Source organism: Pseudochaenichthys georgianus, chromosome 22 (assembly GCF_902827115.2).
Source record: "Pseudochaenichthys georgianus chromosome 22, fPseGeo1.2, whole genome shotgun sequence".
Classification (NCBI taxonomy): Eukaryota; Metazoa; Chordata; class Actinopteri; order Perciformes; family Channichthyidae; genus Pseudochaenichthys; species Pseudochaenichthys georgianus.
In genome coordinates, this window is record NC_047524.1 from 752,570 (window position 1) to 765,283 (window position 12,714).

The following is a 12,714-nucleotide window of genomic DNA, read 5'->3' on the forward strand; positions in this document are numbered from 1 at the left end:
GATCAAAGTTGAAGGCATTTTATTATCTGCTAGAATCCATTATATGCCTGATGTGGACTTCAAGAACATGGTGACATCACTCTGTAACACACTTTTATTGGCTAGCGCTCCAACACATTGTACGTGATAGGCTAAGGGGCGGGACATCTCTAAGGGGTTGACCAATCACAACAGAGCCGTCCAGCTAACCAATCAGAACAGACTGGGCTCTGGTTTCAGACAGAGGGTTAAAAGAGGTGCTGCAGCACAGGCAGTATGAGAACAATAAAGACCTTTTTGAACATTAAAGCATACCGATATACACCTGAACATCAGCAGGAGAGGACTCTTTAAAGTAGAGACACTACATACTGATATACACCTGAACATCAGCAGGAGAGGACTCTTTAAAGTAGAGACACTACATACTGATATACACCTGAACATCAGCAGGAGAGGACTCTTTAAAGTAGAGACACTACATACTGATATACACCTGAACATCAGCAGGAGAGGACTCTTTAAAGTAGAGACACTACATACTGATATACACCTGAACATCAGCAGGAGAGGACTCTTTAAAGTAGAGACACTACATACTGATATACACCTGAACATCAGCAGGAGAGGACTCTTTAAAGTAGAAACACTACATACTGATATACACCTGAACATCAGCAGGAGGAGAGGACTCTTTAAAGTAGAGACACTACATACTGATATACACCTGAACATCAGCAGGAGAGGACTCTTTAAAGTAGAGACACTACATACTGATATACACCTGAACATCAGCTGGAGAGGACTCTTTAAAGTAGAGACACTACATACTGATATACACCTGAACATCAGCAGGAGAGGACTCTTTAAAGTAGAGACACTACACACTGATATACACCTGAACATCAGCAGGAGAGGACTCTTTAAAGTAGAGACACTACACACTGATATACACCTGAACATCAGCAGGAGAGGACTCTTTAAAGTAGAGACACTACACACTGATATACACCTGAACATCAGCGGGAGAGGACTTTTTAAAGTAGAGACACTACATACTGATATACACCTGATCATCAGCGGGAGAGGACTCTTTAAAGTAGAGACACTACAAACTGATATACACCTGAACATCAGCAGGAGAGGACTCTTTAAAGTACAGACACTACATACTGATATACACCTGAACATCAGCGGGAGAGGACTCTTTAAAGTAGAGACACTGCATACTGATATACACCTGAACATCAGCGGGAGAGGACTCTTTAAAGTAGAGACACTACATACTGATATACACCTGAACATCAGCAGGAGAGCACTCTTTAAAGTAGAGACACTACATACTGATATACACCTGAACATCAGCAGGAGAGGACTCTTTAAAGTAGAGACACTACATACTGATATACACCTGAACATCAGCTGGAGAGGACTCTTTAAAGTAGAGACACTACATACTGATATACACCTGAACATCAGCAGGAGAGGACTCTTTAAAGTAGAGACACTACACACTGATATACACCTGAACATCAGCAGGAGAGGACTCTTTAAAGTAGAGACACTACACACTGATATACACCTGAACATCAGCAGGAGAGGACTCTTTAAAGTAGAGACACTACACACTGATATACACCTGAACATCAGCGGGAGAGGACTTTTTAAAGTAGAGACACTACATACTGATATACACCTGATCATCAGCGGGAGAGGACTCTTTAAAGTAGAGACACTACAAACTGATATACACCTGAACATCAGCAGGAGAGGACTCTTTAAAGTACAGACACTACATACTGATATACACCTGAACATCAGCGGGAGAGGACTCTTTAAAGTAGAGACACTGCATACTGATATACACCTGAACATCAGCGGGAGAGGACTCTTTAAAGTAGAGACACTACATACTGATATACACCTGAACATCAGCAGGAGAGCACTCTTTAAAGTAGAGACACTACATACTGATATACACCTGAACATCAGCAGGAGAGGACTCTTTAAAGTAGAGACACTATGATATACACCTGAACATCAGCAGGAGAGGACTCTTTAAAGTAGAGACACTACATACTGATATACACCTGGACATCAGCAGGAGAGGACTCTTTAAAGTAGAGACACTACATACTGATATACGCCTGAACATCAGCAGGAGAGGACTCTTTAAAGTAGAGACACTACATACTGATATACACCTGCACATCAGCAGGAGAGGACTCTTTAAAGTAGAGACACTACATACTGATATACACCTGAACATCAGCGGGAGAGGACTCTTTAAAGTAGAGACACTACATACTGATATACACCTGAACATCAGCAGGAGAGGACTCTTTAAAGTAGAGACACTACAGCACCCTGGAAAGGATGGGCCTCTTTCTTAAATAGTTACCCAGGAAAGCGATGGTTGTCAGCCGGTTGCTAGACGACTGGTGCAGCCAGTGGAGCCGGTCTGTTTAAATAACCACTGGGCAAACATGTTATCTTACGCACACAGATATATGTACTAACCTCAGGGAGCCCTTAATGCGGCTGCGGAGTGTTTGTGTTGGAAGTACTCAGATGTTTTAATTACAGTAGAAGTACTTCAGTAGGATGTGGAAATGATTTCACACTGGAGGAAGGTAAACTAAAACAAAGCTACCGAGAGAGGAAACTAGTTTAAGAACATGTCGTTCGAACTACAAAATTAAATTGTCAATAAAGGACAAAGAATCAGTGTAATATTTGTTTAAAAGTCACATGGGAGAAAGAAACGAGATGAGTGCCTTCTTGTTCACAGGTCATAAAGGAAGTAGACAAATAAAATATCACACTGTGTGAAGTGTGCGTCACTTTTTAGTGTCCCCTTGTTTTCGTTGTGTTTTCCGCTTCTTGCAGCGGTTGGTTTGCGCAGCTTTTAGTAAACGCTGCGCATGTTTCCTCAAGTTAGTGAAAGATTTCTAAATGTTGGATGTTTCCTCAAGTTGCTAGATGTGTCTTCCTTTGCATTCGTTTTGGAACATTTGTGTTTTCCTATTTGCATCCTTCCTGCAGCTGCAGCGTGTTTCTCACAACGGAAGTGTTTCGAACATAGACCACTTGGCCGCCATCTCGCTACAGGCAGTGCTCTCATTCATAACATTATGGTTTACTATTTAAATAACCATAGCTTGCTCAATTTTCAACCGATTTTCAAACGGTTTGGTTTTTTATAAACATCAAAGATGTAGTTATGATACTGCATACTTATAATCATGGACTTTCATATGAAAATAACATTAATCAGATAAAGCAATAGCTATACACACACACACAAGGTATTTATATTAAATATTTGCCGGTGTATATATTTCCATTTATTTTATTATATTGTTAATATTTAAAATAAATTATAAAATTAAAATACATTTATATTTTATATATAAAAATCGGTCTCATGTTACCACTCTGTAAGCCAAGAGTTGTTAATTTAGCAATGCCTTAGCTCGAAGAACAGGGACACAACTAATGACAATAGCATATGTTGGTATATTATTTAGATATTCACACCTTTATCAGAAGAACCAAACCAACATAAAATGTGCTCACAGACAGGCCAGTTCTGTCTAATTTATCACAAATATTTTTGACATGAGATCTTCATATCATCCTAGTTTTGTATTTAGTTTCTAGATTTGTAAACAAATCCAGAACCTTTGAAATATGTTATTGAAAAAAGACCAAGAATAATATAAACTGTACCATATGTCATTTTGTGTCCTTCTGTAGTTTGTCTTGTCTCACCCCGGCTGATATATCACAAAATCCACTGTTTAAATTGTTCCCTATATTGCCCCTATGCCCCTGTAAGGTGTCCTTGGGTGTTATGAAAGGCGGCCCCCCAACATAAATGTATTATTATTATTAAGAAGAACAACTTGGTGTGGTGTGGAGGGGATGTAGGAAGCAGGAGCAGGTGGGGAGAGATGGGGCTTCAAGGTTCAAGGTTATTTGTTTTAAATGTGTCTTGCACACAATAAAATAAAATACAGTATACCACAAAACCAATAAGACACACAGTGACACATGGCACACTAACAATCAATCATCGTCCAGCCTCAGCTTTGGTATTCTTTCACAACCATGTTATGGGTTTATTAGACTGAGCAAACATAAACATATGTGGTGATCCCACGGGTTCTTGTTTGCAGACTGCGGTGATTGGAGCATCCGTAGGCTGCACAAAAGTCCGGCATAGTCAGGTACTTCTGTAAACACAAAGCCAGCAAATTCCTGTATCATAATGCAAGATGTTTTAACAAGCCAAACCACTTGGAAGAAATCATGTGTAACTTAAGTTATGTTGAAAAGAAAGAGCAGTTCTGCCTCTCCCACTGGTGTAAAGTTGCTGGGTCAACTTTGTAATACTAGGTCTCACTGACAGCCTCTTGTTATTAGCCAGCTAATAAATACAACCACATACACAAAGAAAAGCTGCAATTTCAACATGTCCAAGCATCCTGTATCATAGCCATGCTAATAATGTTTATAATAAACCAAACCGTTTGTAAATCAGTCAAGATTTCAGTGAGTTAAGAGTATTTTAGTGCAGATCACTCACCTGACAACAGCTACCATAACGCGAATCAGAGTAACTGTTGACTGTAGCAAGATGGCGGCCAGTCAGCTACGCTGGAAAATCTCCCATGAGCCATCTAGTGTTTATATATATCTATGGTTTCGAACACGTTTGCATCTGTCAGCCACCGTACTTTACTTTACCGTCTAATTTGACAAATACTCCCCTACTTTAAAAGACCATATGATATGTACTTTTACTTTAGTAAAGAATCTGAGCACTTCTTCCACCACTGCCATTATGCATACTGACTACTTTCACTTATATATATTTTGAACAGATATATAGATAGGTAGAACTTTATTTGTCATTGTACAAGTACAACGAAATTATAACAGACTCAAGGTGCCAACACGCAACAACAAGACACTATAAAAACAATAAATGGGACTTAAAAAAAGGGAATATGTACATAAATAAATAATAGATCAATTAAAATTGCACGATTCCCCTCGTATTACACGGAAGGTTTATATAATTTAAATATTAGCAGCGTTTAGTGCACATATGGCCCTGGGAAAGAAACTGAATTTGAGTCTGTTTGTCCGGGAAGAGTTTTTTTTTACCATTTTATGTGATTATTTGTATGATTTATACTCTTTTTTAAAGGTAAATCATCTGAATACTTCTTCCACCACTGCCAATATGCATGACGACTTTTACCTTCCGTGATTTAAGTATATATTTAAAGCCATTTTTCATACTTTTTCTCAAGTCAAATATCTCCTTTGTCCACTGTCAAACTGCATAATTACTACTTTCACTTTTTAAACCGCGCTAATAAACCCCGAGAGGTCAGGGAGGGGAAAGGTTTGGATAAAGTTTTAAATATAAGATCTAAGTTTTTAGGATTTAAGTGAAAGAGTAAGAACTAAAATGTATAGGTGAAGAGGCACAACGTATCTACGTCAATGCACTCTTATTAGATTATTTTATTTTATCACTATTTATCAAAAAGGAAGGTCTTAAGCGCACTCTTAAAAACGGATAGGGTGTCTGCCGCCCGAACACAAACTGGAAGCTGATTCCACAAATGTGGAGCTTGATAAGAAAAGGCTCTGGCTCCCATTGTACTTTTAGAGACTCTAGGAACAACCAACAACCCTGCATTCTTGGAACGCAATGCCCTAGTAGGACAGTAGGGTATAATGAGTTCTTTAAGGTAAGATGGCGCCTGCCCATTAAGGGCTTTGTAGGCGAGAAGAAGAATTTTAAATTCTAAGGCAGCCAGAACAGGAGTAATGTGGTCCCTTCTCCTAACTCTGGTTAGGACACGAGCCGCAGCATTTTGAATCAGCTGAAGCCACTTGACTGACTTCTTGGTACTCCCTGATAATAAAGAGTTACAATAATCCAGCCTAGAAGTAACAAATGCATGGACTAGTTTCTCTGCATCAATATTTGAACCATTTTGCATACTTTTTTTCTGAAGTTATATATCTGAGTACTTCTTTCACCACTGGCAGATCTAAATATAAGTCTGTGACAAATACTCCAAATACAGACTCAGCCCAACTGTGATGTGGGGGTGGTGATGAGAACAGCTCCGGCTCCAAAAGTCACAAACCCCTCTGTTGGATACGCGAGGAGGAGCAGGAAGGACGCAGGGGAAACAAAAAAGAAGTGTCTCTCCATTTTTATTTTTATTTTCTTACCATGAAGAGACAAAACGCCCGGACCCTCGCCCTCATCATCAGCATCCTCACTTACCTGGTGGTGGGGGCGGCCGTGTTTGAGACCCTGGAGTCGAAGCAGGAGAAAAGCCACAAGAGGAAGCTGGACGCCAGGAAGCACGAACTCATGCGTAAATACAACTTATCCAAAGGGGACTTCGAGGAGCTGGAGCACGTCGTGGTGCAGCTCAAACCGCACAAAGCCGGCGTGCAGTGGAAGTTCGCGGGGTCTTTTTACTTCGCCATCACTGTGATCACAACCATAGGTGAGCGGAAGTTCATGGATGTACGCATTAAGAGCATGGGGGCTGCGCTGAGGTGTAATTCAGCGATTCAGAGGCAAAGACAGTTAACAAGTACAAAACAAGATGGAGAAACTTTGTGGGATGATATCATAAATACATAGGCATTGTTAAAGTGATGGCGGGAATCGTAAAAGCCTACAGACGATACAAAGTGCGTAAAGTCAGTGACAGTGCCTCCTTGCTGAATTAAATGTTATTATTTATTTGTAATATATTTATTTTGGTGATGTTAGGCTACATATTTTTATCAAAACATCTGAATTGATTTTTTTTTTCATGTCCTTGTTTTTCATATTTTATTATATTTTTAAGATACTGGATTTTTTTCAATGATTTCTATGTCATGTGACCAAATAATCAATAATAATGAATACATCTTCACTGGACGATAGACCTCTTTTTAAAGGGCTTTTTCTATTTTATATAAATATTTTAATGGAAAAATCAGTTTTCTTTTTATTCTTAGATTATTTTCAATAGTTTACATATTATGTTTGTACTCATCAAAGTGTCATTTCTACTTGTAAAAGTAAATGTGTAGCATTTCAAAACTGCTTTTCTGATATCATTTCAACCAGCCAAAGCTTAATCTCCAGTCCTTGCCACACTACGTCAGATAGCATCTTGTAACTCTCAGTCTGACGTGTCTCCTGCGATGTCTCCTCAGGTTACGGCCACGCGGCTCCGAGCAGCGACTCGGGGAAAGTGTTCTGCATGTTCTATGCCCTCCTGGGGATCCCGCTCACTCTGGTGATGTTCCAGAGCCTGGGGGAGCGGATCAACACCTTCGTCAGGTACCTGCTGCACCAGGCCAAGAAGTGCCTGGGCCTGCGTCAAACAGCCGTGTCCATGGCCAACATGGTGACGGTGGGCTTCTTCTCCTGCCTCAGCACGCTGTGTGTCGGGGCCGTGGCCTTCTCCCACTGCGAGGGATGGAGCTTCCTGCACGCCTTCTACTTCTGCTTCATCACGCTCACCACCATCGGCTTCGGGGACTACGTGGCGCTGCAGAGGGACGACGCGCTGCAGAACGACCCTCGCTACGTGGCCTTCTGCTTCGTCTACATCCTCACGGGGCTCACGGTGATCGGAGCCTTCCTGAACCTGGTGGTGCTTCGCTTCCTCACCATGAACACGGAGGACGAGCGGCGGGACGCCAGGCAGCGCGCGCTCGTTCCCGTCGGTAAACCCCGAGGAGAGGTGGCTCGACTGCTCCCCCTCTCGGCCTCCGCCTCTTTAGCAGAAGACGCCACCAAAGCGAGGGATTTGAAAGGCGTCTACACCGAGGTGCTGCACTTCCAGACAATATGCTCCTGCTTGTGGTACAGGAGCAAGGAGAAGCTGCGGGGCTCCATCCCTCAGGAGCTGATGTTATCGAACCCCTACATGCAGCAGAGCAGGAACTGTCCTCACTACGTGGAGCCGGGGTCCACGGGATGTGTGTGTAGTCCACGCCAATGCTCGAGCATCAGCTCCATAACTACAGGCCTCTTATCTCCATTCGGGATGTTTAAGAGACGCAGCTCCGTTTGAAACTCTCGACGCAGCAGATTTCCGCACCGAACAATGTGTCTCGACTGCCAGAGAGCCGGCCTCACAGCAGAGACGACACTGCTAGATGTGTGTGGTGCTATAATCCCAGTCAACAGTCGGACAAGACAACTCAAATATCAGTTTGAGGAAGGGTTGCTCGCTATCTTTGGAAGCGATGACGTGCAAAAATGAAAGAATATTTCTTAGTGCGAACAAGGAAAGAAACAAACCAGGAAGGTATTTGTAGAAATGCGCACTTGTACTTATAATGCATTGAAGGGGAGTTCCACAGCTTGAACGTGCCATGTGCTGCATATGAGTTTCATGGAGAACCCGACGGCATGTTATGCGAAAACGTTCAAAACTTGAAAGGGTTTGAAACGTTCAATACTTTTAATGTCAAAGGATTATCATCATATGCACAATACGTTGTTGTCGGCAATGGAAATGTGAAGTCCCAGACCCCGCTTAGAGTGCAGCATACTATATACTGAAGACTTAAAAAGACAAGAAAATAGACCAAATGCCAACGTAAAAGTCAACTACTATTAACGTTTAAAAGTCATGTTAAGTTCACACATTTGCAGGTAACTACTCAAAGGATTCTCTGAGTCTGTTTGCACGTCACTTCTTTGAAGGTAGATGTAACCTGTGGGTGTTAACAAGTCGTGCAATTGGACATCTACCTGTGCGCACACACTGCAGACCACGAGGTGTTCAGGGTAAACAGGTGCTGCTCCAGGGACTACAGGCGGAGTCAGTTGAGGAACTGCACAATAAGAAATGGAGAGATAACATCATTTTACCTCACCGACTGGACTTCAAGACATCTGGCATTTGTCTTGAACGGGAAAAGTCGAGTTTGTATTCGTCATTTTTCTGGGACAATTTGTAGCCGATCAGAGTCTGTGGGAAAAAGACAACACAATGGACATGCTACATTTCACCTATTTCCTCACGATATGCTATGAAATCAAAGGGATTTGGATAATTATTATATTGTATTAACGTACAAAACATACAATTAGCATGCTCTACTCGATACAACCAGTAATTAAACCTCCATGATTGTCGTTAAACACACTAGAATGACGAGATAAATCCATCTTTATTTATATATATATACACCCCTTAATTCATAGAGTTAAATGTGAAAAGGAACATGTTTTAAATGCTCTTCTCAAAGCAACCAGACTCCATTGGCAGAAACAATTATTTCTGATTGCTGATTGTCGTCAAACAAACTTTATTCAAACACAAATGTGCCTCGTGCAGTCCTTCTGCTGTTTGCAAAAAGACTTAGGATATTCTTAGTCAACCAACGGATGAGTTTCTCAAAGAAGAGTCATGAAAAGTATCAATGTATCTTGCGTTTAGCACATTATGGGCTCATGGGTTTTTGAAGAGAAGTCCTTCAGCTTAGAAAGAGGACTAATATACCCAATACATTGACAAAGAATCACATGGTTGGAGCGTTTGAAAGAGAGACTGACTAAGTCATAGATATATAAACAATTACTGTTCATTATCTCTGCTTTATGGTGCATTTTTCAAACCTGAAAAACACACTTGTCTACGGGGAATGGAAAAGGAGTTTATCGCCTATTTTTAGCAGGTTTTCTGGTGTTTAAGAAAAACTGCATGCTTGCGCTAATTTTGGAAGGAAAGGGTACAAGACTTCAGCTCTGCAGTACATTCCCATTTAGTGTTTTTTTGTCATGCTGGTTTAACTCAGAGCTTATAGATTGATGCAGCACCAGTTTAGACGTTGTGGTTTAATACAAGATAAAACCATAATCGTGATTCTCAGAACTATATTAAAGCTGACTCTGATAGCTCAACGTGACTCATATTTCTGTGTAGCTGCCTCTGTTATTGTGACTTTTCAGAGCTCTCTGTCCAAAATGCTGGTGCATCAGTCACAAACGCTGCAGCATTATGTAACTACACAAGTGGGAAAAGTTCAGAAAAATCACGATGACACACCCCGAACACAGTAAAACTGCATTAACACAGAAGCAGGATGATCACAAGGAGACACTCAGCGGCACCGACTGAAAAAAGCTTTTAAAAAGACCAACGTTAACAAAAACGGTTGGCTGCAGTGTGAGGGCTTTCTGTTCATTTGTCCAGCCCTGTTGCCCCCAGTTGTTGATGTTAATCTGGCCTTGGCTTCACCGTGTTTTCAGGAACTGTAATCCAGAAGTTTGTGAAGTGCACTTAAGCGAATAGTTTGGGAAATAATGAGCTGGAGATATGAAGAGGTTAGCTTAGCTTCGAATAACAACTGGAAGCAGAGGGAACAGCCGGGCTCTGTCAAAAGTTCAGATAAAAATAGCTCCAACAACACTTCACTGCGAACACGCTGTTTATTGTTTGTTATGGGGAAAAAGGTTTTTGGCTTAACTCCACTCGTATGCCTGTACCCTAAAGATACTGATTAAGCAAAAGAAAAGGATAAAGATTAAGCTAAAGGTGAAGCTAAAAATCAAGCTAAAGATTACATTTAAGATTAAGCTAAAGATGAAGCTAAAGGGTAATGTAAAGGTGAAGCTAAATATGAAGCTAAAGGTAAAGCTAAAGATCAAGCTAAAGATTACATTTAAGATTATGCTAAAGATTAAGCTAAAGGTGAAGCTAAAGGTGAAGCTAAAGATGAAGCTAAAGGTGAAGCTAAAGATGAAGCTAAAGGTAAATGTGAAGCTAAAGGGGAAGCCAGCGCCAGGGAAGCTAACGATTAAGCTAAAGATGAAGCTAAAGGTGAAGCTAAAGGGGAAGCCAGCGCCGGGGAAGCTAACGATTAAGCTAAAGGTGAAGCTAACAATTAAGCTAAAGATTAAGCTAAAGCCAAGGTGAAGCTAAAGATAGGGCTATGATGAAGCTAAATATAGGGCTATGATGAAGCTAATGATGAGAGACTGATATCATTCTCACTTTTTAAATATGTTACTTGTTAGCTATTTAATTAGGCCCAAAAAGCCTCCTGTTAGCTTAGCCTAGCATAAATACTGGAAACGTCTTAACTGGCTCTGTCAAGGTTTATAAAAGTAATCTCACTAGAACCTCTAAAAGTAACTTATTAACATGTTATATATTGGGTGTTTAATTCATTAAATTACCTTACATAAAATCAGAGGCAATCAAACAAAACGCATCAGATATTCTTGTTGTTTGTCTGTCTAAATCGCATCTATTTCAGACAGTTGATGCAAAGTAATTTTAGGAGCAGTTTGGAGTGGCAGATGGGACGAGGTTTTGTGTGTTTGTACAATGGATAACTAACTGGTTGTCAATCACACATAAATATGCCATATTAGACAAAAAATACCCACCCTTAGATACAGTTCCTTGCATTTCTGGGGTTATTTTGGTGTTGGCATGATTTGACGTTTATTTATGGCAGCTGCAAATGAGATAACTGACACATTTCGGGATCAAACCTTAATTTAATTTAGGGGAAAAGGGCTTTCTTAAATGTTTGTCCACAGATGATATCCTAGCAACAGAGAGTAGCACATTTTAACCTGTTTTTCTTAAAGGCATTTTGGGAAATGTTCAACCAAGAGAACTCACCATACTAAAAAAAGGAAGTGCAATGATGTGAAAATACTTTATTACAAGTATAAGTCCTGCATTTAAAAAACGTATTTCAGTAGAAGTACAAAGAAACTCATTCTGCAGAAAAATGGTTGCTGTGAAAAAAGTACAATATTCCCAATATTATGAAAAGCATGAGATACAAATACTTAAGTTAAATACTTTTAAATTTGTACTCAAGCAGAAATCAGAGTCAGAAAAGATAGGAATGGGGGAAGATGGATTATTTCTTGTAGTTTTAAGTATTGCTTTGCATTGTGGGTGGAAATAACAGCGATTTGACGCCAAATTAACATAAAAACGTACTATTTAATCTGGCTGTGATGCCGATTAAGGAATCTATGGAAGCAGACTGTTGTGATGGACTTCTGAAACACAAAAGTACTGTTTGCACATGATAATGGACAAGGTTGTGTTATGGTTCTGACAGCAGCACCCTACTGTATATGTTATGCAAGTACTGTATTAGTTTTAAACCTTGCTGCACAATAATTAACAGGTTTCTCTGTTAAAATATGACAGGGGGCAAAGTACTTGAACACCTACGTACTTGAAGTAATTGTACTTTTTTTTAAATCTTAACTTGCCAAGAGATGTGTGCACAGTTGAGACTTATAATTTGTTCGTCAAGATTAATCACACTCGATTTCAGAATTATACTATTTTGCTCTAGATTCCATATAAAATGTTAAAAGATGGATATTGTATCCAATAACTCTGTCTTTTAGTTTTCTTGTTTGTCGTGGCTGTCCTGATGAATCATTATTTTAAAGAGAAGATTTTTGCATGACTGTACACAATACAAGTATAAGATGTAGTCATGTGGTTTTAGCGTCTTCAAGCTGTTCCTCAGCCTGTGCGGTGTGAGAAAAGCCTGCTGAATGTATAGAAATGACCGTTGGGTCCAGATGGTTTCCCCCTGTGAATCCTGACTGAAGTCCAGCTCTGGACAACCTACAGCAGGTTAGTCACGACAAGCACAAAGTATGGCGGGTATTTATTGTGTCATAGTATGCGG

At 40.3% G+C, this 12,714-nt stretch overlaps 1 protein-coding gene and 1 long non-coding RNA gene across 2 annotated transcripts; one reads left to right on the forward strand and one right to left on the reverse strand.

The window, feature by feature from the left end:
- Nucleotides 1-4,079: 4,079 nt before the first annotated feature.
- LOC139436015 (uncharacterized) lies at nucleotides 4,080-4,651 on the reverse strand. Its single transcript, XR_011645221.1, has 2 exons — nucleotides 4,571-4,651; nucleotides 4,080-4,217 (listed from the first exon to the last, which is right to left on the reverse strand). It is a non-coding gene; the product is annotated as an uncharacterized lncRNA (long non-coding RNA).
- Nucleotides 4,652-6,176: 1,525 nt separating this feature from the next.
- kcnk3b (potassium channel, subfamily K, member 3b) lies at nucleotides 6,177-12,363 on the forward strand. The gene is made up of 2 exons (XM_034110943.1): nucleotides 6,177-6,527; nucleotides 7,234-12,363. The coding sequence occupies exons 1-2, from the start codon at nucleotides 6,245-6,247 to the stop codon at nucleotides 8,097-8,099; spliced, it is 1,149 nt and encodes a 382-aa protein (XP_033966834.1). The 5' UTR covers nucleotides 6,177-6,244; the 3' UTR covers nucleotides 8,100-12,363.
- The last annotated feature ends 351 nt before the right edge of the window (nucleotides 12,364-12,714 follow it).

Bases quoted from the DNA above. Each gene is read 5' to 3' on its own strand.
- kcnk3b (XM_034110943.1), top strand. From the start codon at position 6,245: ATGAAGAGACAAAACGCCCGGACCCTCGCCCTCATCATCAGCATCCTC. The intron at 6,528-7,233 runs GTGAGCGGAAGT...ATGTCTCCTCAG, and splicing joins CACTGTGATCACAACCATAG to GTTACGGCCACGCGGCTCCG.